The 27064-nt window shown below is 46.1% G+C and overlaps 1 protein-coding gene across 1 annotated transcript in view; it reads left to right on the top strand.

Moving 5' to 3' along the window:
- The first annotated feature begins 1197 nt into the window (after positions 1-1197).
- GPC4 (glypican 4) overlaps positions 1198-27064 on the top strand; it is a 104544-nt gene continuing 78677 nt past the window's right edge. Inside the window, exon 1 of the mRNA XM_067548020.1 lies at positions 1198-1451. Coding sequence (XP_067404121.1) covers positions 1289-1451 — 163 coding nt within the window. The 5' untranslated portion in view covers positions 1198-1288. The remainder of the gene's footprint in view (positions 1452-27064) is intronic.

Genomic DNA, 27064 nt, shown 5'->3' with positions numbered 1-27064 from the left:
AGCTGATGACCCAGGTCTGAGACTCACTGCTGCAGGGTTTTGTTCACAGTGTAGACACAGCTGCAGGCCCTGAACCGGCTCCCACTTGCGCACATCCAATTGGGACTCCTCATAGGTGTGAACTCACTCAGGTGAGTAAGTTGGAGGCAGGATTGGGGCAAGGGAACTGGCACTGGACTGGGACTTTGCATACGTCATGCCCCCCCCCCCACCTCCATGTACCTCAGTTTCCCCCTCTGTAAAATGGGGATAATGACACGAAGGGCCTGGAGATGGAAGATGAAAAGCTCTCTATAAACGCCAGGTATTACTAGGTGGGTGCAGGAGTGGACCCTGGGAGCTGGCAGGATTTCCCAAAGCAGGGCAGCGTCAAAGTTCATAGCCTAGCTGGACTTTCCCCCTCACCACCGGAGGAGGGTCAGTACAAATAAAGCCAGACTGCATTAGTCTTGAGCAAAACTGTCCTGGTGCAAACCTGCAGCTGGGGGGTTTGCCGAGGTTCCCCAACCTGGCGGTGCTCCTGGGCCAGCCGATTTATGCTTCTAGGTCGAAAAGCAGCGCTTCCCACCTCCCCCCCCCCCCGGGGTTTGTTGGAGCCAGCGCTGCGGGGTCCCGGCTGGGTGTGAACTGCCCCAGTGCTGGGGGCAAGCTGCAGCTGGCAGCGAGAGGGGGAGCGGGGAGAAGTCCTGATCCCGCCCCAAAGCGGGGGGCCAGGGCCAGGGTTCCAGGCCGGAGTCACTGGAGGGGACCGGTTCCCATCCGGATCCGGATCCGCTCCGCTTCCAGCTCGAAGGGAAGGGGGCTGTGCTTTGGGGCCAGGGGGCTCCTGCCCCACCGCCAGTCCGAGCCCGCTGGGCCACCCTCCCTTCTCCGCTGCCGGCCGCGGCGCTACTCCGGAGTCACGCCGGGAAGGGAAGGGGAGGAGGAGGAGGAGTTGGGAGACTGCCCTGCTCTGATCCCTCCCCCTGGCGGGGCCGGGCCAGGTAGGGACCGGAGCAGCCTCCCCTGGCCAGCCCAGCCTAGCCCAGCCCACCCTTGCTGCCGCCGCGCGGGCCGGTCGGAGCCAGCCCAGGGGGAGGAGACAGAGCCAGCCCCGGTCCCGGCTCCGGGTGCGCCGCTGCTCCGCTCCGCTCCGCCCCGCTCCGCCCCGCGCCGAGAGGCCGATCCCGGCTCCTGATTTTCCCGGGGGCTGGTCCCGCTGCTGCCTGGGCGCCCGCCGAGCCGAGCCGAGCCGAGCCACGCCGTGCAGAGGGGCTCCGTCCGTCCGTCCGTCCGTCCCGCCCGCACCATGCCCCGGCCGAGCGGCCGCCTGCCGCCGCCGCCGCTCCTGCTCCTGCTGCTCCTGCTGGGCGCCGCCGCCGAGCCCCAGTCCAGGAACTGCTCCGAAGTGCGGCGGCTCTACGTGGCCCGAGGCTTCAGCCAGAGCGATGCGCCCAGCCACGAGATCAGCGGTGAGGCCCCGGGCGGGGAGGGAGGCAGGCAGGCAGGGGGCAGCCGCTCGCCGTCCCCCCGCCGGCCCTGGAGGGCGAGTCTGCCGGGCGCAGCTCGCCCCAGCCCAGCCCAGCCCGCTCCGCCGGCGGGGAGAAACTTCCCCGGGATCGGGCAGTTCCCCCCTCCCCTCCCCTTCAACTTGAGCCATGTTCCTAGCTGGCGGGCTGAGACTTTTTGTGGGGGGGGGGGGTCTCATGGGAATAATACCGCCCCCCCCAGTTCTTGGCTGCAGGGAATACTCGGCCGGGGCAAAGCAGTTTGTAATGGTGGCTCCGGTTCCCCTCCGCCGAGGTGGGGGAAAGCACGCCCCGAAACAGACACACACACACACAAAAAGACAAGACTTTCTTTTTGTTTTTTGCCTGCCGAGGTTTGCTAGCCGGTCCCCAGCCAGCCGGGGGGAAGCTTGAGGAATGTGGGCAGGATTCAGGGAAGGTATTTTGAAAGAGGTTCCCCCCCCCTCTTCTTCCTGACCTGCGGGTTAATTGCACATGCAATTACGGGCATTTGAAAAGACGGATTGCAGGAAATCTTAATCTTTGTTTGGAGATGGGCATGCAAATGAGGAAAGGCTGGTCCCCTTCACGGTTTTGCCCTTGAGAATGTTTAGAGAGAAACTTTTTTTGCTGGGGGTGTTTACGAAGATCTTTTTTGGTCGGGGATATTTGTGAGCAGTTCTCAAATCTCCTCCCCTTCTCCACTACATAATCTGAAGCAGGGCTTCTCAACCTCTCCAGACTACTGTACCCCTTTGAGCTGTCTGATTTGTCTTGCTTCCCCCCCCCCCCCCAAATTTCACCCTCACTTAAAAACGACTTGCTTACAGAATCAGACCTAAAAATACAAGGGTCCAATGGCTTCCTTTCTTGTTTTTACCATCTAATGATAAAATGAATCAACTGGAATATAAATATTGTAGGTACATTTCAGTGTATGGTCTGTAGAGCAGTTATAAAGAAGTCATTTTTCTGTATGAAATTTTAGATTATTGTGTATCTGCTAGTGCTTTTTATGTCACCTGTTGTAAAATTAGGCAAATGTCTCGATCAGGGGTATCAAACATCCGGCCCGCGGGCCGCATACGGCCTGTCAACCTTTTTGGTCCGGCCCCTGGCGGCAGCCGCGACATCTTGCGGTGTTGTACTTTCTGGTGGCGTCGTGCGCTGCCACGAGATCTGTGCGCTTTGGCGGGCAGCACGTGGAGCGCTGTGTGCACGAGACGCAGCGCTCCAAAGTGCCGAGTATTTCGATGTGTGGCATGTATGGCCCACTTGAAGTACATTTCATTCAAATCTGGCCCGCCATAGCAAATGAGTTTGACACCGCAGATCTAGATGAGTTGACGTACCCCCGGGAGACCTCTGCATACCCCTGGTTGAGAACCACTAATCTAAAGCAAACTGTGAGGATGCATTTATGGATGGCATCTGCAACAAGGGATGCCATGACTCCATCCGGGGTTTGGGTTCTTGACTCTGCCCAGGTGGCGGTTAATAAAGCGGGCAGCTCTTCAGGCAAAGAGACCTAAAGTGCCCCAGGAAGTACTTGATCCGAACTCTGACAGTGCAACCGCTTTGAGAAACTTTTCAGGAGTTTTGAGAACTCTGCTTCTTTACAGCGACTCGGAGCCTTTCACAGTGGGACCGTGGTGGAGATGGAGGAGAGAAAAGAAATGGAGAGTTCAGTGATTTCAGAGTGTTTGGAGTGGGTTCAGAGAGCAAATAATAGGGTGGAATTTTGTGGCCACGAAAATGCTAACCTCTGCTATTTTTGCGTCGTAGTCACCAGTTTTCCCCCAGTTAATGAAGTTCTTTGGACTAGCAAAGAGAGCAGCTATTTATTAGCCAGCAAGATGACTTTTTTTTAATGTGACTGATCCAGTCCTCTCTTCCCACCCTGTGTCACTTTGCTTTACCTTTCCAGTTACCAAACGATTTGTACACAGCTGATTAGGCACTGTTTGCCCTTAAGCTGTCTTTCTTTTAACAAACTCAAATACGTGCTTGTGATGCAACCAGTCAGTAATTACTTAGTCCTGAAGGCCGTTTTCAGCCCCTCCCCCAGCAAAAGTGGAGTTAGCCAGGATTCACCCTGGAAAGCAGTGACTGCATTTTTATGCTTGCTGCATTTGTGAACAATTTTATCTTTAAGTTTGTGTCTCCTCCTCACCCTTCAGAGAGAGGAGATTCTGTTAGACTTGCATGATGTGAAGGGAGTGGATTCTGAGTCCCTGCCTCTTGTTCACTAGAAAAACAGAAATTGTTGCTCAACTTCTGGTGGTGAATGTATCCATGCTCTGTTCTGTCTAGGTAGGAGTCGTAGTTGGTGTCCAGAATTCTTAAAACAAAATGAACATGCGAGAACTGGCTCTTTTCATTATGTTTATTTTATTGACTAAGATGTTAGTGAAGTGATATGTGAAGTCAAACTGTCTCTTTGCAAAATGACACCTGAAGAAACAATTTTGCACATTGGTCATGAAATACTTGCTTGTCCAAGGGACAGGCACGTTATTAGGAGCCAGCAGTAGGAAATGGTAGTTAATGTGCTCACACCCAAAACATTTTATTCTTTTTGTTTCGTCCTTCATCTCCCACCCAGGGCTGCTGCTTTTATTTCCCCTTTTGAATGACCTACTGGACTGCATTCTCCTGGGGAACAAAGGAAGTGCTTTTTTAGCTGGAATCCTTGGGAGACCACCAAAGACTCGAGCTCACGCGCTGCAATTTCGCACTACTTTCAACAATAACAAAAATGCATGACTGAATGGCTCAAAAATGTGGAGTGTTCGAGGCATTCATTTGAGTCTAGGACACTGTCACAACACAGACAGACCCAAGTATATACCTTTAGACTGCGAATATAGAAGCAGGGGTAATCTTTACCATTGCTGTGCCCTCCAAATATGCATTTATTATCCTCTTCACTGACACAAACTGAAACGATTTCGGTCGTTTGCACTTTTGTGTTGTGCCTGTCATGGTATGCATTTAGCATACAGCTGTTGGAATCAAATCATGGCTCTTTTTACGTCCTTAAGAAATGTTTTAACATGAAACATCCGAATGCTTGGAATTAAAACACTCTGCTTCCCTCTCACCCCCAGAGGTTTTAAAATGGTTTGTACCCAATAAGGTTGTGTTGATTTAAGAACAGCGTTTGGGTCAGTGTAACACTAAGGATTTGCACAGGCTTCCCAGGACACTGTATCTTGAGGCTTTGACCTGGTCTTTAAGTATGTATCATAATTAAGTTGATTTGATGTGCTTTGGAGGGTGTCAGAAGTACATCAGGCTGACAGGACTTCCATTTGAGTTCCTAACGTGGCTGTCGGCTTGACCCTGTGCTTTTGAAATAAGACGTCTGAGAAATGTGATAATCAGAAGAGATTATTTAACAAAAAGAGGACCTTCTTGTTCAATTTACTCATCAAAAGTGTTAATTAGGTTATGTCCCTGTTCCCCTTTTCTCCCTCCCGGCATAAATGAAATCTCTGCATCAGGCCTTATTCACAAAGCAACAAGTCTTAGAAATTTAAACCATAGATGTCATCTGTATGCTAAGCCTATTTATAAGAGACAACCAAGAATCTTTTAAAACATTTTTTGGTGAGCTGTCTGTGCATAGTGTGGTGCCTTAAAGGGAGAGTACACATTAAAATCCAGTTAGTGTTAAATAAAGTTAAAACTAGTTTTGGGTACTTACACCTGCCTAACTTCTGTATTTAAAAAATAAAATAAAAAATTCTTTCTCCCCTCTTGCTGTTTGAACAAGCCGGGGAAACTGAGGCCCCAATCTTGCAGTCAGAGCCACACAAACAGATCCTTATATGGCCCCTTGGCACTCCATCCCCTTATCAGCTTCCCTGGACCTCCGTGCTGGTGTAAGGATCTGTCTGTGCAGATCTCATGCAGAATTGGGCCCAGGTGATAATTACATGGAAAATAGTGAACATGACTGTACGCAAAGTGCTGTCAGATGAACACAGTGGATAAAAATAGAGAGGTCGCAGTAATCTTAGATACTACTTGTTACGGTTTTCAGATGGGAGCGAGTTGTTTTTAGTTTTTAGTGACTCTTTTAGGAGTGAGTCACTTTGAGAAGTCCCTGATATTAATTTGCTTGCTGTAGAATGTACAAGGTGCCCAGTTTTGTCCACTCATGAGTGTAGGGAGCAAAGGAAATTGAAAATGCCATATGCAAACGCTTGGCTGCGTGGCGAGAACCAAGTTTCAGCAACGCAGTATTTTTTGCATGCAAATCTTTTAACCTGTATTGCATTGGGGCATTCGTGCAAACTACTGCCTGTCAGAATTTAGCAGCTCGCTAAAACGTGCATGGAGAAACAAGTTTAAAAGGGTGCGCTTCAGGAGGCAAATTTTGGGGCTGTGATGCTGAGGTGTGGCGTGCAGAGTGCAGAAATTGAGCAGTTTATTGCTGCGCTGACTTTTTGTTATTGAAGTCAGTCAGATTATTTTTACCAATTTGACAGTTTCATTTTGCTTGGTTCTTCAGTGGCTTGCAAATTTCTTGCTTTAGTAGCACAGACATAGCTTCTGAAACGTTGCCTGAAAGTTGTGGCAAGGGTGTGTGTGGTGGTTTTTTACTTTTGTGTGTGTGCGGTGCCCTGTCTCCAGTCAAAACAGTGGGAGCTTAAACCAGAAAACGTAGGCACTGAATCTTCAGAAACCAAAATCAACAAGCCACTATGGGGGTGCGCAGTCCCTGGGGCTCAGTCAGCTGCAGGACTGGGGCCTGAAATAGCTGCTGTGTTGAGTTTCTGGAGGAGGGAACTCTGCACCCAGTTTCAGGATGCCTTAGATAGATGGGTGCCTTAGAGGAATGAAACAGAGATTGGATTATGAAGCTTGTCTGGTTTCTTTTAGTGGCTTGATGTTGTTCTCAGCACATCTGGCTGAGTCCTAATTTGCACTTTCAGCAATAGTTAAGCTTAAGGATGAACAGTTAGCAGTTATTAAATTAATATAATTCTGTCTCATAAAGCATGTGAAACACATTCTAAATAGAAGTGCGTATAAAACGATTCTCTAACTTTGTAGTGTCTCGTGCTTGATGTATATATTCTCACTGTATTTATGTCCTAGGGGAGAACTAGGTACGTATAACTCTTCTTTTTCTCCACTTCTTCTAACTAAAACAGTCAAATTGCACCAGACAATTTCTCTCTCTTTTTTTTTTTATAGCTACAGTATTTTATTCCTGCACCATATTAATATTCATGGGCTATTGCCAATTCATAGTCACCTAGAAGTTAGATCTAAAATTGGTTTGAAGTTTAGAACCTAATTACAATATCCATAAATGGCAGGTTATTATCTATGAACACAGCGTAATCTTTCTTGCTAATGTAAATGGTCATTTCCTTTCAGCAAGTGATATGAAGTAATACTTGTTGTAAAAGTTGCACTGCTGACCAGTTCGTATTTACTGAGTGCTGGGCAAAAGCTGCCTGATACATGTGCAGTATCTGTAGAGTAGAATATATGGAACTTGTTTTCTTTTTATGGTAAGTACCTGCTTACGACGTAACAAAATGTCACATAAAAATATATATGGAGGCATTCCATGATTCCCACTGCAGATGGCTTTGCTGCATGGAATTATATCAATAAGATTTTGAATGCCTTATTCCAGATCCCACCTATAGACAATGGTGTTTCTGTCTTGAAGTTTATGGTAGGGGTAATATGTAACGTATCTATTCTGTTCCTGGACATCACAGTGATCGTGTGATTAGGACTCTCCCTTTGGTACTGACTGACTATCAGTTTCTGAAACTTGTTCTTTTCATATAAAATAATAGGTGGCTTGGGGAGAACACAGGCTGTAATTCACTTATGGCTTTGCTGATGACGCATACCACAAGAGTGCAGTTTGAGTACGTTGGGAATAGATGGGGGGAGTCCCGAATGAATGCTGTCCTGTGCTTAATCTGAGGCCGTTTATAATATATTCCTTTGCATATATACAAAAACCAAACCTAAAATTCCCTTTCCTACCCTTAGCGTTGCCTTTTTTATTATAATAATAATAGTAATAGTAATGGCCACCACTGTATTTTCTGTTTTACAGAGAAACTGCTCAAAGTGGTTAATGGCCAGTGTGAGAAATAAGAAGGGTGGATAGATGCATGCATGTTGTGAGGCTCAGGATGATTTCAGATCTAGGTACGCTCTGCGCAACTCCATTTTGGCTCGTATTTTGTTGGTGAAGCCCGCCAACGATGCATTTCTGAAAACGTAAAGCCAGGGCGGGGAGAGAATTCTTGTAACGCGTGGCCTTTGGACAGGTTCTGAGTCTCCTGCTCTAGACCTCCGCCTCTCCCAGGGGCAATCTGTGAATTGACGAGGGGGACTTCCCTGCTCCCAGTTGTGGTGGTGTTGGTTTTTTTTTAAACTGATTATTTTTCGTTTTTGTGATTATTAATAAACCATCTCTGGCAGGGATGCTGCTTTTCCTGCGCAGGGCTCAGAAAAATGCTGTTTTTGGATTTGACCAGATGGCATGTATTTTTCTTTGTTTCCCGTGGAAAGGATACCCCATGTTAGGATAATGTTCCCACAGCACTTTGCAAATCTCGAAGTTCAGACCCCGAAAGCATCGTTCAGTATTGAATCAGTGTGGCTGTAGTAGAGAGCGGTGGTGACTGAGCAAAGCCTGCCATTGCTGCTTCAAACTGGTTAATATGGCATTGCTTTAGATTAACGTGAGGCTCGTCTTTGCTCCCAAAGTGAGTCACTGCTCGTGGTTGGGGGGAGAGGGGTGATCAGGCTTGTCCCAAAAAGCATGTCAGTGGCTGGGATGGAAAATTACTTCAAAAAAGATCCCCTCCCATCTCCATTGTCAGGTCTCGATGTAAAACTTCTGCCCTTCACCTTTTTAATTTTAGGAGTCACTGATATAACATGGCTCTTTTTTTTTTTTTTTTTTTTTTTTTTTAATCAAAATATTTTCTGGTCTATCCAAAACATAAGTTAAAAATCTCTGAAAATGTTGTTTACAGACAAATATTTAATGTGTCCCATGTATAGGCTTCTGGATATTTTATTGTCTTTCTCTTTTCTGGATTTCTTTTATTGTCTTGGAGGTGGATTTATGATGGAAAATACACACTGACCCAGAGTCTCCCTGATTGGGAGTATGACACCGAGAATATTCCAAGTGCATTTGTTGGATCTTTATAAAAGATGCTGAGAGTTGATTTGTTTGTACTGAATTGACAGAATATAGCAGCTCCAGTTATTTATCTGAGCTGACTGAATATGCAGTTGGTTCATGACCATTAGATCACTGGAGGAGTTACATCTGGTACTCCGTGGCAGATCATGAGGTTTCCTGGACACTTGCCTGCTATAGCTTCTACAGATGTTTGTAGATATTCTGTCGGTTGTGCATGTATATGTGTAGCTGAAGTAGTCATCGACTGGGTGGTGTCACCACAAGATTGCCCTGTTGTACCTTCTCTGTCAGCCCATGCAGTTGCCTCATTACTATTGCCCTTTTACACAGAGATTTCAGCGAATGCTTCCACCGTCTTATAGCTGATCGTTGATGTTCAAACATCTGTCTGCTAGCACCTTCCAAGTATTGTATGTGCCTCCTTCTGTCCTCTGGCCCCTCTGGGCTTGCTGTGCAAGATTATTCATATAGGGCAGATCTTGGATTCATGGTAATACCTCCTCCACGATATTACTTAATATTCTTCTCTCTCAGAATTTTTTCTTCATGAAGGGTTGGAAATACCTGGATGCGAGCCGTGGCTTCTGCTGCTGGAGCTCCTAGGACCCTGCGCTCTGTGTGGGGGATGATTTTCCTAATCCATTAGGCACTTTCTGTGAGATGAGAGCATGGGTTCTCCAATTCTTTCCTAGAATGGATCTCACGTTAATGGAGAGATTGTCTGATGGTTCCCTTCCCCCCCCGTTAGGGGTCAGACAAGATCTTTGTGGCAAATACAAGTACTTATATGGGAAAGTAACATCAGGAAATTATTTGATGTATTTTTAGCTGCTTCTAATGCCCGTTAGCAGCTGGAAGGAGGGGAGAAGTCAGCACCGTGTAATTAGCCTGCTGTCTTCACGGACCACCAGCGAGTGTTCTGTGGGCCACTTGTGACCCTCCGAGAACACCAGTTAGGAACTGGAAGTTTAAAGCAAGCGAGAGGCGCTGACTCATTTCTCCGGCTGTTCTTTGCACTGACCTGTATTTTCTCCCCTTTACGTTTTCGGAGCAGTGTTTTCTTAGACTACGGCGTTGTGTGTCGTAGCAAACTGCAGCGTTCGGCATGTGGTTCACAGTGACGGCTTGCAGTGGTCCGGTCTGAGTGGGAGTATCGTTTTCCTTGGCAGACACTGTGTAGAAAGTACTGTTTCTTGTGCCAGAATAAGCGGTTATTACATTCCATGCAATTGATAGTCACATTATTATCTTTTCTTCAAATTGCCTGAAATGATCAGATGTGTCCTTAGACATGTAGCTTTGGTAAAGACTGAATGGACGTCTGGACGCTGTGCAGGAGGCCTCATCTACACAGTGTTTTTAATGTAGTCTTGTGATTTCAGGGAGGCTTTCCTAGGCCAAGAGGCTTTTTATCCTTCACTAAAGGTGAACTTGGAGAAGGCCAGGAGAGTGGCAAAGCACCAGGCATGTTCCTGCAGGAGCAGGTTTGCAAGCAGCCTTGGGATTCCTCTTCTGTGCACTTGTGAAAGGGGCGTGGGGCGAAGGAGGTGGGGGACAGAAGTGGTGCTTTGCATTGCAGTTTCATACCCATAGGGGCTGTGCGCGGAACAGCATTGCATTTTTGGTGGCTTATCCTTTGTAACTGAAGAGGGCTGCACAAGAATGTCATCGTCACGCATGAGCAGCAGCAGACAGCAAGGCTGGAAATGTCCCTGGGAGAAGCACCCCCTCTCTCACGCCAGACAAGGCTGGCTGTGGGTGGAAGAATCAGAGCCCCGTTTCCCACGCAGTAGCCAGGAGGCTGGGGTCAGCGGAGTGGAGACCCACTTCTCTCTGCTGTGACTGGCACAGAAGGCAGTAGGTTTCAGAGTTGAGAACGGCAGGTGAGAGGTTCTCCCTTCCTACAGCTAGATTGGGGAAGGGGCTGCACGGTTTCCAGTTACGTATCAACAGGAGGCTAATACAAAGGATAGTGGCCCATAGCAGAGCCCCAGGGCGCAGCCTGGTAGGAATCCCAGGGCTTTTCTCCTTCCCAACAACTTGGGGGTGCACCTGGCATTGCTGTAATAGACCCTGGTTGGATATGCATCTCTGAGTGTGACTAACTGGTAAATTTTCCGGAGCCCAGTTGTAAAATGAGTTATTGGTTACTATAGCACGCTGGAATTTGCATAGTGGAAAAATCTGTCTTTACAGTTGGTACCTTAGTCTTCAGTAGTATAGGTACAGAAGCCAAGGTTTGAAGGGACATAGGGGTGAGTTGCCTTCTCCTTTCTTGAGGGCAGAGTTAAGTCCAAATGGCGGAGGAGCTTAGGGAGGCTTGTTCCCGATACAATACAAATGGAAACTAAGTATGCACTTGGCACAGATTGTGGAGGTGTGTGTTAAATTCTCCATCCCTTGGAGTCTTCGCATAGGGAGTGGATGGCTTTCTAAAAGAGAGACTCTAGTTCAGCTACAAGTTGCTGGGCTGGATGTGGGAATCTTGGGGATGTTCTCTGACCTGTGTTACGCAAGAAGTCCGTTTAGATGATCACAGTGCCTTAACATCTGACAACTTCTGCGTTTCACGGAATAACTTCTGTGTCTAACGCTGGTGCTACCCCAGCGTCTTTCACAAGCAATGACATTTGCAACAGCAAAAGGGAGGACGGCTATGTTAATAGGCCTGGCTTCCTTGGGTACAGAGTTTGGTAGAGAACTTTTTTTTTGATGAGGACTTTGATGACTTTGTGAATGTTAATCACTGGGGTAATAAACTCCTCACCTTTTTCACATTCTTTGTGCCTTTTCTCTTGGGATTATGAAGGTACCTCCCCGCCGCCTTCTTTCCAATAATATAATATTACAAGAGAGCTGTTATTTTTTTTTTCTCACCCAAATCCCTAAAAATATCCATTGTGCTGTGCCAGGTTCTCTTGCCGCGTTCAGCCCATTGCCTGGGAGACGACAAAGTGCAGGTTGCTGCAATCAGTGTGTGGTTTGAAGCGTGTTACGTCTGTATTGTGAGCAGCCTTTGCACAGCTAGGTGGAAGGGGGTTTGTGTGCCCGTGGGGCTGCATCAGCGCTAGCCACGAAGGGGCCCCGAGCAGGATGGAGTAGGACAAGGAAGGAGGGGTGAAATTAGGCTACACAGCGAGGCTTGACTGTGAGATACATGTAATTGGAATCCCTCTAGAGAAATGAGAAAATCCCAGTGCCTGAGAATGTTAAACTGGACAAAGCAGCGTGTGAGAATATTTTGGGGAACAATCCTCCACTGGCTGGAGAATGGACCTCAAAGGATTTCTCCATCTCGACATTTAAAAGATGCGAGAAGGAATGTACTGTCCAAGTACTGCATACCCGTGGAAATGGCAGCATGCTTGCATCTCTTGAAATATGTAGTCTGTGGGTGTATATTGGGGGAACCCTAAAAAAATACATTACTGCTTTTACTATGAAAACAATATTTTGGTGACTAGCTTTTCAAAGTGAATCAGATTTTTCTAGAATAAGAAGGCTGTAGGAAATGAAATGCTTTGGCTTTTTTTTTTTTTTAAGGTGAGCAGAATATGTCCCTTCAACCTTGACAGTGCACCTATTTCATACAAATGTTCTCTCCTGTTGAATTTGCAAACCCAAAAGAATAAATCTGTTTTGTGTTCATTGTAAGTGACTTTGACTTTCTTGACTGCGTGCTTTAGATAAGGGAATGCATTCAGATGATAGACGTTGCTCTAGAAGGAAAAATTTTGAGGAAGTGTTTCTCTTAATGTTGACCAGTTTAGAAAATGAGAATTGGCTGTTTTTTAAGCAAATGCAGATGGGCGCAAGCAATGACAAAATGTGTAAAATATTTTCTAGCAGTTTGTGGGACCAAGGATTCTTCTTATGTAGAATAGCCTGCAGTGTTCAGAAAGCAAAAAGTCTGGGACTTCCACATTGTCAGCCTTGCATGTTCATTTTAATGCTGCTGGTTTTTCATGTATTCATAGGAAATTGGCTTTGGTAATTGAATTTCTAAAGAACCACAATAACCAATAGCTGTTCTCTTCCAAAGGTCACAGTTGGGTTAGTGAACATAGTGTATGTACTGTATTTAACTCCTTGTGGTTTGTAATGCGCTTCCAGAAATGTTGGCTTACATTTTCAAAAGTGACTAGTGATTTTGAGTGCTCAGTTTGAACCGCCTGTTTTCAGAAAGCACTGAGCACCTACTTCGTAAAAAATCAGGCTCTTCCTGGTGTGTCCATGCACTCAAAAATGGATGCATCTACTTATGAAAATTTGGTATGAAAAAGGCCGTTTCCGATTTTTCTTTTGAACGGAGGTGAAATCAGACGTCTGCTTATTGTTCAACTGCTTTGACGTACCACATCAAAACGCCTTTGTGCCCCGCCAGTTTTGTCTTAGTACAGCTCTGTAACTTCTCTGTGTGTCTGGTTCTGTAGGAACAGTGGCACGTCTGGTTTTCTTTAAGCCTCCAAAACATGGTGTCTGCGTCGTAATGACCTGCCATACGCTGGAGATAGGCAAGTCCGAGTGTGGCTTATTGCGCTACTTCTGGAAGAACAAGAAGCACAGAGGGAGAGCTAATTAAATACATACAGTAGAGCAGAAAGAAAGCTGTCTCGTTCTTCATGTGCTATCAAAATGGTGTCTTAGAGCCTGAGCAGGAGCCTCTCCTTTCCAAACCAACCTCCCGATCATTGGGGCTAACTTCACGAGGCTGAGACACATGGAGGTTGGAGCATTCAGGTCCCAGGTGGCCTGCAGCTCTTCTAGCACTATTTGCTTCAGAACGCTGGTTTGCAGGGTCATAGCAGAGTGTGGTCTGGTGGGGAGGGACCCGGGCTTTTCAAAGACTTAAACAGGAGAGGTGGGTGAGAATTGGGTGTAATTGCATCGATTGGGTTGTACCATGTTCCTCTCCGAGATGGAGCCGCATGGGCTGCATGTCTTCCATGTAGCTGGCTCCCCCAGATACTTTTTCTGTGGGTTGTTGCACAAGGGAGAACAGGGATCCTGTGCAAAATCACTGTAGCATGTCCTCTACTCTACCGGCCTTCTCTTCCGGCCCAGTCTGAGTATAGCTGCTGTCGAATGTAGTTCACGTGCAGTTAAACAAGGGTGAGAACTTGGATTGAGAGTGGTGTTTTACAAGGGGAATAAGAGGAGAGGATTTTTGTTTTTATGGAGCCAAAAATAAAAAGGCATGTAAAACAAAGGTCCAAAGACAGCTCTCTAGGATGAGGGACCATTCTACTTCCTATTCTTTCAAATGGCAATGATTTGTCTTTAGTTAGTGTGTGTGTGTGTGTGTGTGTTTAAACAAAATGGATTTAATGTTCTCATAAAAAAGCAGCAATCTCCCCCACCTCCAAGTACCTTAGGGGTTTAAAGGATTTGCCAGCCATTGAATCTAACTTTACGCAAGGATAGGTTGGAACCTTCACTTGGTGGTATTGACCATTGAGTATAAAACGTTCCATATTCCGGGTCTCGATGACAGGAGGTTATAAATCTTGGCTGATGCTGCAGGTTCCAATAATGACATTTTAAAAGGTTGCATGGATTTCAATATGAATGTTTCACTTCTTTATACTGTCCTTGGTGGGGTATTTTTTTTTTTTTTAATAGCTGAGCCTGGTTCAATTCCGTATTCTTGGAACTTACAGAGCAAGGCAGAGTTTTATTGGGCTGGAATGATGTTACTAGTCCTCCTAAAACCACAAGAATCTTGTTTGAATGTCTTTATGACCGATTGGCCAGAAATAGTCTTTTTACCAGGAATATTTTTTTTTTCCAAGAGGCTTTATCCCTAGAACATTAAAGAGGAAGTAGGAGGTAATCTACTCAAAATGAGCATTGTTAAAAGGAGCTAAATTTGGCTATAAATTTGGCCATTTGATAAATTAAATATATAGCTATTTTCTCTCCTGCAGTTATAAATGCAAACCCTTCAACATGTTGTGTTGTCCTGGGCTATTCCAGTGCAACAGAGAAAGTGAGAAGTTAAGCAGTCAGCGAGACTAAAGCAATAGTGAACTTGTTACAAAATAATGCTTCCTACACTGCAATTGCACACTAAGACTTTCAGTAACTTGGTCATGACAACAATGCCTTTTGTTCTCAGTGTGTACACAGTATATATTTTGGCAGCCCCAGAGATTTCCCTCCCCTTCCCCAAAAAAGTCTCTGCAGGACTAAGAATAAACTTGATACAAGAAGAACAATGAATTTGTTCTGAGCCAATTGTTCAAGTCGACAAACTCAGACCATCTGATTGGGAATTGCCACTGTGCAAGACAGCTGTGGGAAGCTTATTGCAGGAGAAGGGAGTGTGAGATCAGAAATAACTCTGTGTGAAGGGATTCGCTCACTGTGGTAGCGCCTCCTCGTGGCCAGGTCTCTCTCCCGTAACTCGGCCCTCCGGCCAGGTTGCAATATTGGTGTCCGCCCCTTTTGGGGTAACGAAATTCCACACACAAAGTCTAATGCGCTTACAACAGGTCTGCAGCCTCGGCTCTGGGATCCATGATCTGGGCACCCTTTTGGCATCTCCTTAGATCAGGAGCTATGTGCCACTTTCCCAGTGGCTGGTAGGGGAACCCAGGCCTTCCCTCTACACTGGATTCCAGCCCAGGGACCCTCTAACCAGCAGCCACTGTCTGTATAGTCCTGCCCCTGGCTGCTGTTTCCCTGGGCTTCCTCCTACCCAGCCTTTCTCAGGATTTCTTCCCCGCAGCTTCTCTGGGTTGACCCATCTTTCAGGGCTAGGATCCCAGGTGTACTCCCCCTCATCCCCAGGGTTTCCGCATCACCCGCTCTCTCTTCCCAGAAAGCAACTGCAGACTCCTTCCCTGCATCCCTCTTCTGCTACAAACGTCCTGGCTTTATAAGGGGTTGTTTGCCGGGTTGCTGTAGCCCTGTTGTTCCCAGGATCTTAGAGAGACAAGGTGGGTGAGGCAAGCTTTCGAGCTACACACAGGTCACCTGAGGAGGAGCCCCACGTAGCGCGAGAGCTTGTCTCTCTCTCACCCGCAGAAGCTGGGCCAATGCAAGATATCCCCTCACCCGCCTTGACTCTCTCTCTGATAATCAGCCTGCTCCTATCCTGCCGGGCTCATTGTTCAGTTAAGCCAGGTCTCCCTCCAGCTGCACATTAGCTCCCTCAACGCCTGTGTGGGGCACACGCCCCGTCGTGCTCTGCCACTCCTGGTCCTAACAGAGAGAAATAGGGCACTTTCCTGTGGGGAGCAGTGATGGCTGCATTGAGGGTCTGTCGAGCAAGATGTAACACATGAGGAGGTGCTAGTCTCTGCACCGTTCTCACGTCGACACCAGGTTCCCCTTATAAATCCAACCCTGTGCCCACCTTGTGCTCACCCAAACCAGACCAGTCCAACTGGAAATGCTTTAGGGTCAGCGGTTCTCGAACTTCATTGCACCGCGACCCTCTTCTGTCAACAAACCTTACTACATGACTCTGGGAACAGGGACTGAAGCCCGAGCCCCACCGCCCAAGGCTGAAATCTTCGGGCTTTGGCCGAAGCCCCAGGCACCAGCAAGTCTGACGTCAACCCTGGCGACCCCATTACAACAGGGCCAGGACCCCAAAGTTTGAGAACCCCTGCGTGTTCCGTCGCGAGTTATTGGCCTGGAGGCAGGAATTGGTGGGTGCAACTCTGCGGCCTGCTCTGAGCAGGAGACCCCACAACCTGCTCATGGGAGTCCCTTAAAATCACAGCCTGGAGTAGATTTATTCTGGCAGATCTGAGGCCCGTCAGAGAAGGTGTTGGGAGCTGCAGTGGGTTTAATATAGGTCTTTAGATGTTCTTTTGATTTTGACTTTTTAAGTTTATCATCTCCTCAGTGGCTTGACCATGCACTTCAGACTGACTTTGGATGTCAGTGTGTGGTGTTTTTGTTTTAGACTAAAGCGTTTTTTTGTGTGAACTTCATAAAGGCCACCTGCCCTGCTGGGTGCTGCAGAAAGTCTGCGTGAGTGGTGCCGGGTTTCTTGGAGCGCCTTCTGGTTCAGATGCAGACTGCTGCCATGGGGAAGACAACAGACAAGGAGAAGAGTGGTTTGGGTTTGGAAAGTAGGAATAAAGATAAGAGCAGCCAATGAGCAAAGAAAAGCAACTTAACTCAGGGTTTCGGCTAATTGGAACCACCATTTCAGATCTCTGAGGGTTTTCCCCTCTGGGGTTTAATTTGTGGGAGGGGCTGTCCTTTACTTGTTGCCTGTTTCCTAGCCCTTTGCCTCCAAGGAGGTAATGATTGAATGGGACAGGGCTGGAGCAGCTGGGGAACTGTGCATGGTAGGATAAAAGGTGTGCTTTTAAAACGTGATAGCTGTTAGGTTTTAAAGTCCTGCTGTAGATGGGGCAAATTGTAGGGTTAGTTGGGGGTGAACCTAGGCACCTTCTCACTTAAAGTTCATCTCCGCCAACTAACACCTGTTAAACTACAGTGGTAAGGGGCCAGCACTGAAATCCTAAGAGGATCCCTGTTAGCAAGGGGAGGGAGAAGAAACTCATGGTGTGTGAAACAGGCAGAGAACTCACTGTAAAGGTGAGGAGTAAGCGCTGCATGCCATCAATTTTTATTTATTTATTTTTCCTTAATCCAAACTCTGCATTGATTACAGTGTGTGGTTCCAATGTAAAATTGTTGGCACCATAAGACCCTACGTTTTTCTTCTTTTTCCCAGTGGAAAAAGAAATGCTTCAGTAGTGTTTCCAGTAATGGTTCAGTTCTATTTACATAACAATTCTGGTTTACTTTCAATAGCTCTCATAATGAGATCACTTTCCCTTAATGCAATCATTTGTTGATTCAGTTCTGCATATCCCAATCTGCTTTCTGCTCTGAAACTTCCATGTCTCCAGTGAAAGGACGTTACTTTTTGCTCGCTGCTCAGTGTGCTTAGACAATGTGTAAGCACTTTGGAGTCTTAAAAATCCTGGCTAAAATTCAAAACTTTTACCTGAGGGAGCGGAAAATGAGTTTGATTTTGTTTTAAGCAATTTCTGCAAGACCCAGGTTTAATTTCAGAGAATAATAGCGTGTTATATGGAGTTTAGTATTACATCCAGTTTGCCTAATTTTTCAGTTCAGTTCTAATCCTTTTATAATAAACTCAAGTTTAGCTACTGTTAAGCGAGAGGAAATCCACTGACAAATTTCATCAACATGTGGGAGGATAGTCTGGTAACATTATCTCTGAGATCCATAAATTCAAAAACATTAGTCTTTGACAGTTAACGTACATCATGAACGCTGTTTGTGCTTTGAGTCTGCTGGATTAACCTTTACCGCATGGCCTTGATGTAGTACTTGAGTGCTTGCTGTACCTGAAGAATTCCGAATTGTGGAGTTACTATTCTATGATTGGTAACCTGCAGCTGATAAGTGTAAACAATAATAGGGCTTCGTTAGCCAGGGATAGGTACAGGACTAGGGTAAATACCTAAAATAGCTCCTTTATGATTTTATCTCTTAACTCAGTTACTTTGCAGTATCTGAAGTGATACTTCGGAAAGATACATTTCTTAATAACTCATGTTTAAAGACTAAGAATAGCAACCAAATAATGGTAAGTGAAAACCCTTTAAACACTTGCGTTGTTCCCCTACCTACTGGCTTAAATCATAAAAGGCCTTTATGATGTGAAGCTACGAGAAGTACAGGATTGCAGGGGCTTGGGAAAATAGGAGACTTTTAACTCATTTTATTTCTTTTTGTTGCAAGGTTTTCAAAATGCTGGTGAATGAGTATCAATGAAGGGCTGTCTTATCAAGGTGCTCTGTACTGTGCCTTCGGGTGGGATGAATCACTTGTGGTGTGGTGCTGGCTAATATAATGTCTGTTGTTGGAAAAGCCGATGAAATTCTGGAAGTACTTAATGTTGGTTTTTAAGTTACTGCTGGTCTGAATCACAGCAGCCATGCATCTTCCTCCCTTTGGCATCAAATTATCTTTTATAAATATATTTGGAACAGCTTGCTGCCTGTGCTAACAGCTCAACTATGAAAGGGAAATGGGAGAATTGGGATGAACGAAGCTTTTTTTTTTTTTTTTAAACACTTTGTGTAGCTATGTACCTCATCTGTTGCTTCAGTTCTGCTCTATTGTCTTATCTCTTGTGTCTGCCACGGTCTCTCTTCTTACTTACGTAAGAAACTAATGTACTGTCCGCAGTTGTGTGAATGTTTGATAAAAAGTTAGTAACCAAGGCCCCAACCTTGCGATGAGCTCCGCTTCGACAGAGCGCAATGCAACTTCAGGGCCCTTCCGATTTTCTCTCTGGGTTGATTGCTTTAAGCAGAGTCCCATTTGGTTCTGAACAGTCTACTTATGGCAGGGTTGAATGCAGAGTTGAAATCCGAGACGCGCCGAGATCCTATGGAGTATAACTGTGGTATCTTGTTCTACTGCTCACGCTGGCCATCTGCCCGTTGCTGAGACTGCTGATCAATAAGGAATGGAACTGCAAACATAAGGGGTGGCAAAAATCCATTGGAGCGGAGGGAGAATTTAACGATATAGACTCTTTGGGCCGAAATCTGCTCTGTTGCCTCAGAGGGAGTTGTGAGCCTCCCCACTGAGCTGGGAGTCACTCCAGTCCAGTGCATATTAACAGGGGAATGGAGAGCGCTAGTTGTCTCTTTGGTTGCTCATAAGCTGCACCTAAAATGAGCTGATAGGTGAATGTTAGCCGTGATTTGCACAATCCTTCATGTGCTGCGTGTTGGGAACGCTGCACGGGACTTGACGCTGCCAAACAAGGGGAATATTCTGTTGCAATACGGTCCCTGATTCTGCAGGCTGTTTCCCACGGGGAAGCCCCCCTCGAAGTCTAATGTCACAGAGTCAAAGTGAGCAGATACATGCAGTGATTCTTCAGGAAGAGTCTGTCTAGCAGGGACATAGCTGATCAAATTACTAGAACTCATTCCTCTAAGGTTCCTTTTCCATTCTAAGGCAGACATTGTGAAACACACGTCCTAATTTACAAGAACAGCCAGCCTTTTCAGAGATCTGAAACTCAAGGTAGCTACAAAGAGAGCTGCCAGTAGTACCTGAGTGGAGATGGGACCTCTTTTAAACTTCCTGGCTTATCTATTGCCATATCAGTTCCTATAATGCTGTATGTAAGTAGATCAGTCTGTCTTGCGTGACTGGAAACTGAGTATCCAGTGTTCAAAGCATTGTAGACAGGAGTATGATCATGAATTCCTTGTCTTTGTCACTTTTTTTTTTTTGTTTTTTCTTTGCCAGAGTGACAACCTAGCAGGAAACTGAAAAATAGTTCTGGTGAGTAAAGGTTAATTTCTGGAGGGCAAAATATGCACCAAAGGCTAAATGAGATTTCCTCCTCGTTAGTGAATTATAGCTTTAAAATATTCGCATTCTTTCCTGAAAGATTTAGGAATAATTATACAGCACGTAAAGGCAAGGCATTGCGAGATAAACTTAACAACTCTCTAATTTGTACGGGAGGCAGAGTTTCCTGTGACTGATGGCTTTGTGTAATTTTATAATGCCGCTTCAAAATGTTTGCTGGGGAGGAGCTGTCCGGTAAAGTGGATCTGTGCATTTGAAACATTATTTTGTACAGACAATAAAAACCGCTGCTGGGCTTATACTTCGCACTGGACAGCCTTTCCTTTACCGCCCCAAGTTCTCCTCTTCTGTGCTTTACCATGGACTGTTAACTACATGAGTGAAATACGTTCAGCTGGCTTCTCCTTTTTATTGTGTGAGCTCCCTTGTGCTACCCTAGGATATTTTTCTACTGTGGTTTTTGAGTTTGAGACCAGGAACGCTGAATAGGCTCAATACACATACTTTATTTCCATTACCCAAAGTAGGAGTCACGCTTAGTTACAGCCAGAGACACTTCAGCAGCTCTGGGGATAACAAGATAGCTGACAGACTGGAATGCAGATTTATCAGAGGTAAAAACTGACAAAATTCCTCATTCTGCTTCCTTTTAAATAGGCCCTTCATACTCCAGCTGTACATGCCCATGACAAGGTTTAACCCTTCGTGCAGCCTGCAAATACAGTTCATAGGAACGTACAGCAGAGTGTCATGTGTTTTCGGTGATTAAACGGTGCTGTCTCAGACAGTGGTTTGGCTCCAGTTTTTGTGTGTGTGAGTCCCTTCCAGGGTTTTTATTTTAAAGAGCAGGTCTTTGCTCCAGATGTCTGGGTGAATGGCCACAAAATGTAAATTTTACTACATATTGCCTTTGGACTGGGAGTTAGTGAGCTACTGGGCAGTTGAAAATAGGAGCTTTGTGGTATGAAATCAACTTCCTTGGGATTTGATTAGTTTGGGGTTTTTTTTTTTTCCTTCTGAGCAGAATGGTTTATTGAATTCAGTTACATTTTGATATAGGCCTCTTTTGCCTTTAGTTGTACCTGGAAACAACCGGGTTTCTTTTGAATAATTGGAGCAGCTTTTTTTTTTTTTTTAAATCGAGATTCTGTTCTGTTACCATGAGCAGTTCATATGTAGAAAAACAGATGAAACACGAGAGTCCTTTTCAAAGTTAAATAGATGAATAAGTGCTATGAATCTGTGAATCATAAGATCTTGGTCTGGTAGACACAAGTCAAGCTAAGTATAACTTGACCCCAAGCCGGCAGTGTTCCAGTGTGAACACTGTAGCGTCAGTGAATTTCTAAAATTCTCGCTCAGCAACTCTTGCAAAGTCTTGATCCAGAATTTGAGGTGAAAGAGAGGTTCCGGTCTCTCTTCTCTTAATGAAAACATAAATAGCTGCGTAGGTGGATGTGGTGTTTTGTGTTGGTGGTTGTTTTGGTGGTGGTGCTTCATGACTGAGCGAGGAATGAAGAGAATTTCCCTTTTTTCTTTCTTGGAAGTAAGTCTGCTTAGGAATTGGATGACGCTTTGTGTGTTGGAAAATGTTGAGGCGTGAAACCAGCATGGAACAACACAGGGTCTCACATTAAGTACTGGTGGCAGAAAGGACAGCTTAAATTGTTTGCTTACCTGAAGGGCATGGGTTAGTTCTCATCTGTGCTTCAAGACTTTTTTTTTTTTTTTTTAAATTCTTAATGCAGATGTACGCGCTTCTTGTCATAAAATGTCCAGGCCAAGAAGAAATCCTACTCTTCCCCCTGCTGGGTAGGGGACTGGAGAAACTGATAAAAATGAAATTGCCATGAGTGGTGGATAGAAAATTAACATTTTTATCATTCTCACAATATACTAGTGGCCAGCATTTGGATTCACAAGAAATTAAATTGAGAGGTCCCCTCCAGCCCCGTTGTCTGGCTTGCTCCACTAGCACCCTATGATCATTAAGAAATAACTGTTTCAGGCTTTTGACTGCAACACAAAATCTCAAGAACAAACTTCTTTCAGTCAGGCGACAGAAGGAAAGGCTGTAGCAATGACTGGTAAATGCCAGTTGCAGATCTATTAGAATTTCCGTCATAAACCTCGGTTGTCCAGGGTTTATAATTCTGCCATAAAAACTCTCTGGGCTGAAAGTTGGCACTGGCTTTACTTAAGAAGTGGAAAAAATGGATTTTTAGCAGGTGTATAACTATTTCACAGGAACTGTGTAACTGGGTTGTCATGCTTTCTGCTTCATTAAGTAAATACCCTCCCATTAACTATCAATATTTACCGTGGTTAGACCCAGAGCTGCCCAAATAGGTATTTTGCGTTAGCGAGGCGTTTACTTTTGAGTGGAGGTAATCGGTGTCTTCCAAGTGCGACACGGTCAGAGGCACTGGAGGAGAGCCAAGTGAACTGGAGGGACCAATACGGTGGAGAAACCTTTTTTTAATCCTGGTCTCTTTCTAAATGGGAATGTGATTTGTTTTAAAGTGAAAAGTAGGGTGGTTATGATTAGTCAGTCACGCTGGTGAGTCCTGCGGATCTCCTCCCATCCTGCCTTCAGTGAGCCTGTGCTGCATGGCGTTCCACCAGCACCGTGAAAGAGACCAGGGTCGCCCTAGTCAGTCGGTGTTGGAATAGGAGCGCTGGGATGATTACAAGAGCAGGACTGTGCAGGAGCACAGATACTGGTACGCTGGGTGGTCCTTCTCTGCCGATTGGCTGGCAGTAGAGATAAATACAGTACTGTAAGTGCTACCAGCAATTGACCTTTCAGACAGGCTCTCCTCTTTTTAGACAGCCTCTCCTTCTTGAGACAGTTGCCTATGAAAAGAGCAGATTTCCCCCCCCACACCCTCTCCACACACACACACATTTTTCCCTCCTTCCTGAGTTTCTAACTCCAGCAGAGCATCCAGCACTTGGAAACTGAAATTCAGGGCTGATCCTGAGACAGACGCTACGTCGAGCAGGTCACAGATGGCAGGAAGAGGAGACGGGCTTGTGTTTTAGGGGGAGAAGTGGGGTGAGGGACAACTCGTAGTTTGAAAAAAAAGAAAAACAGAAGAAAATCAGTGACTTCCTCTTTTGGGTTCCTGCTCCCGTGCGTGCTGAGGTGGCTTTCCGCATGATTTGCTGTTCATTTGTATTATGGTGGTTCCCAGGTGCTCAGATCAGGATGATGGTCCCTGTGGTGCGAGGTGCTGTGTAGGAAGATGTGGTCCCGTCTGAAGGATTTTACTGTTTAAGACCCTGCAATGTGTTGTGCCGGCATGGAGCCCCACTGAGCTCAGTTCTGGTGTTGCCTAGATCTCTTGTGTAGCTGATCTTTGAGCGTTTACGTCCTGAGAGATGTCGAGATGAGCTCATTCTTATGTTTCCTTGAACTTTAAACTTCAGGAAAAAAAGGATTTTCTGTAAGACAAACTGGTGATAGGTGTTTGGTCAACTCCTGGTGACAGCTTAAAGGATCCATAATAGCATGTGTGATTCAGGATGAGCGCAAGATGAAACTAATGAGTGGGAAAGACGATTTGTAATGAACTAATATGTGGTTCCTGCAGTTCTATGTAAACAGGCAGGCAAAGAATCCCCCTCCCGCTTGTGATGCTAGGAAGGGAGAATTCCCTGATTATGGTTCCGCCTTTTCTGTAGCAGAAATAGACTTTCATCAGCTGCTGGGACCTGTACAAACTGTGGCAAACGCTGTTTCTCGGGAATGTCTGGCTGACGCTGGCCTTTGCTCCGCTGGTGGCTATGCCCTTGGCCTTTCAGATGCGCTGCTTTCACAAAGAAAACCCAAAACGTATTGGGATGACAACTCTCCTGAGGTTTCATTCTGGGTGTTACCATCCATCGCATTACTTCAACTCTGTTAGCATCTCTTTGGGTCTGTCTACACAGCACAGAAAAGCCCACGGCTGGCCCGGGTCAGCCGACTCAGGCATGCGGGGCTTGGGCTGCGGGGCTGTTTCACTGTGTGTTTTTCTGGGCTCAGGCTGGAGCCTGAACTCTGGGACCCTCCCACCTCACCGGGTCCTGGAGAGCCCCAGACATCTACACAGCAGTGAAACAGTCCCGCAGCCCAAGTCGGCTGGCCCAGGCCAGCCACAGGTATCTAGCTGCTGTGTAGACGCACCCTTTATGTCTTGTCTCATGTGGGTCATTTACATAATTCCCAGCTGGGGTGCTTTTCCCTTCTCTCCTTTTTTTTAATTTTTTTTATGGAAGATCATCTTCAAAAAGAAAAAAAAAGGCCAGTGTATGTGAAAATAAAAATGGGGATCTGCAGATGCCAGCCCCGTACTTACAAAGGAATAGCATGACACATGCAAGGAATACATCCTTTAGAACTGACCTGAAAAGGGCTTTGGGTAGGAATATATTAGCGAGGAGGGAAATCTATTGGTCTTACTGGCCTCTTTTGAGGGCAGGCTGGTTGTCCTACGGGGCAATGGCGAAACAAAGATGATGCTGGAATTAAGCATGGGCTTGTGTGCTGGGGAGAGGGTGTGCTAGGTAGATCTTTTCTCTCCACATTGGCCTGGAAAGGATGTTGAGCACAGCAAGGAGATTTAATTAATCCTCTAAAAATTCATTTTTACCCCCCAACTAGCCCCATTTCTTGAAGAAATTCCAAGTACCAAGAAATTCCCTTGTTCCCAGGTGCGCTGTCTGCGTTCCAGAATACATCCCGGGGACTCCTCACAAACACTGGGGGGCCGCAGTGCCACAAAAGCTGTTCACCTTTGTACCGGGGGAGCAGGCGCTCTTTGGAAGAGGGGCGTGCTGAAGGCCTGGACTACACTGAAAAAGTTTTTGCGAACAGTGTTAGCGAAAGCCTTTGCGTAGATAGTTATACCACTTACCGCTATATGCTGCGTTACGCTGGTCTCGGTTATTTCGCTTTGCTGAACTGGGACGAGCCGGGCTATACTGGTGTAAACACGCTGTATTACTGTACCCACCCTAGCATACTTTTACTGGTTTAACCGGGCTGGCATACTTAGAGACACCATTTTAAGTGTTGACAGGGCTGACGTATGGGTTTGCAGATGTGTGGGAAACGACCAGGAATACTGCTCCGTCTCCGGGCTCGCTTTTTGAAAGATACCTTCTTGTGTTAGGCTCTCCCAAGTTTCAGAGGTTGCCAAGAAGATGCAGAGTTCAAGTGGCCAGGTGGCAATCGGACCTCAGTGGAAAAGCGCAGTTGAGTAGCGAGACTTGTGCCAGGAATACAGCGTCTGTTGCTCTTCTGTGGCAGATGTAATCTTTGACTCTCTGTTCCTCCTAGCAAGGGGAAGAGGTTTCAGACTGTCCTGAAACTGTACGGGCACTGTGAAGGTTGGAGTTTGTTACGTGATCCACTTAACGTGTGAACGCCACAAAGCTGCCTTAGATTGGGTTGCCAAAAAGAAATATTTCCTGTTTTGTGTAGTTGCAGAGCAACAGCTGCAACGTTCTCTTCCCCCTCCCAAAGGGAAAATTAGGCTTTTCATTCGGGAAGTGTGAAATGACACACGTTTGGGAGGGCGGCCGGGGAAGAGATGAGGAGACTCTTTATCTTAAACAGATACCGTACAGCTGTTCATATGCGGGCCAAGAGATGTTTGCGGCAATCACCCGGCGCACATTGAATGGTAACAGATTGGCAAGCGTGTGCATGCCCACCGAGCTGCCCTGCTGCAATTTTTCACAGAGCAGATCTGCTTTTAATATTTTATGTTTATGTACCAAGGAGCTGAGGCATGGCTGGGGAAAAGGCCACCTCGTCCTTGTACCTCCAGCAGATGCAGTCGGGCTGATTTTTAATGTTCTCCTCCTTCCACCTGTCCCCGTATGCCTGATCTATGCTTTTTGTTTGGCCTGTCAGTGGCATCCCCAAGCCAGGTGAGTGGGATGACGCAAAATGGATGTCCGTTCTGGTTCTGCAGCGCGCCAGTGCTTACCAGCTTGGGGGTGACTCTTAAACCTTAGACTCTCACTCCTACACCCTCTTCCCACTCTGCGGGGCTGCTCAGGTTTCATGCATGTGAAGGGGAGACCTAATGACATGCAGCTGAATTGCTTTACTTGTGGACTGCAGTGTCTGCCCTTGGGAAAACTTTTTTCTAACCAATTTTGGGGCGGGGAGGTGCCTTTTTAATTGTTCTGAAGACGTTGAGATTTATCTCTGCCACAAGTTGTGTGCTAGTGTGACCAGGAATATTCATGGAGCGTTCTACTACAGCCAGGTGTGGCGGAAGGGAGCAAGAAAGAGTGCAGTGGAATGGCTAATGGAGCTGCTGAGCAGAGGGCAGAGATTGCTGATGCAGAAGAAAGGTTAATTTCGCAACTTCTTCGTCTATTTTCTTTCTCTTCCCTAATTGAGATTAAACACCACCACCTTATGTTTGACTAGAAATACTGTGATCCTTTTAGATTAGGACTAGGGAATATTACAAGTCTGTCCCAAAGGAAGGTTGGTTTTTCTGACATAGGTTACATTATGCTGGGAAGTACAATAACTGACTTGTGTAAAGGTTGGATGCTTATATAACTGATGCCCTAGGCAGTTAGAGAAGCAGTGCCTGGTGGGAGTAACTGGCAGGAATTTCAGCACATTTCCCAGGTAAAAAACTTCAACCGTAGCTGAACTTGTAATTACCAGGCTATTATTTAAGGGGAAAAGGCCTTAAGAGAACATTGTAGTTTCCTTAGAAACAAAAAAGCATAACAACGCACAGATATTCCCTTTCCCCCAAAAGGCTGTTGAGACTTCGCTATGGTGCGGTTGGTGTGCTAGTGTACGGAGTTGGTGAGGCCTGGTCTACGCTTACCATGAAATTCGGCGGCAGTCGACGGGAGAGATACGCAAGCTCTGTGGAGTAGCTTGCGTATCTTTCATCGACTTTCTAAATACTTATTAGCGCAGCGTCCCCACTGTGCTGTGCTGACGGGAAATGCCCTCCCGTCGGTGCAACGTTACTTTTTTTCCGGGCGGGTGGATTTATTAAATCGACTT

This window comes from Emydura macquarii, unplaced genomic scaffold (genome assembly GCF_026122565.2).
Source record: "Emydura macquarii macquarii isolate MOO-44397 ecotype Brisbane River unplaced genomic scaffold, CSIRO-AGI_Emac_v2 contig_1253, whole genome shotgun sequence".
NCBI lineage: Eukaryota > Metazoa > Chordata > Testudines > Chelidae > Emydura > Emydura macquarii.
This window is presented reverse-complemented; position numbering and strand designations above follow the sequence as displayed.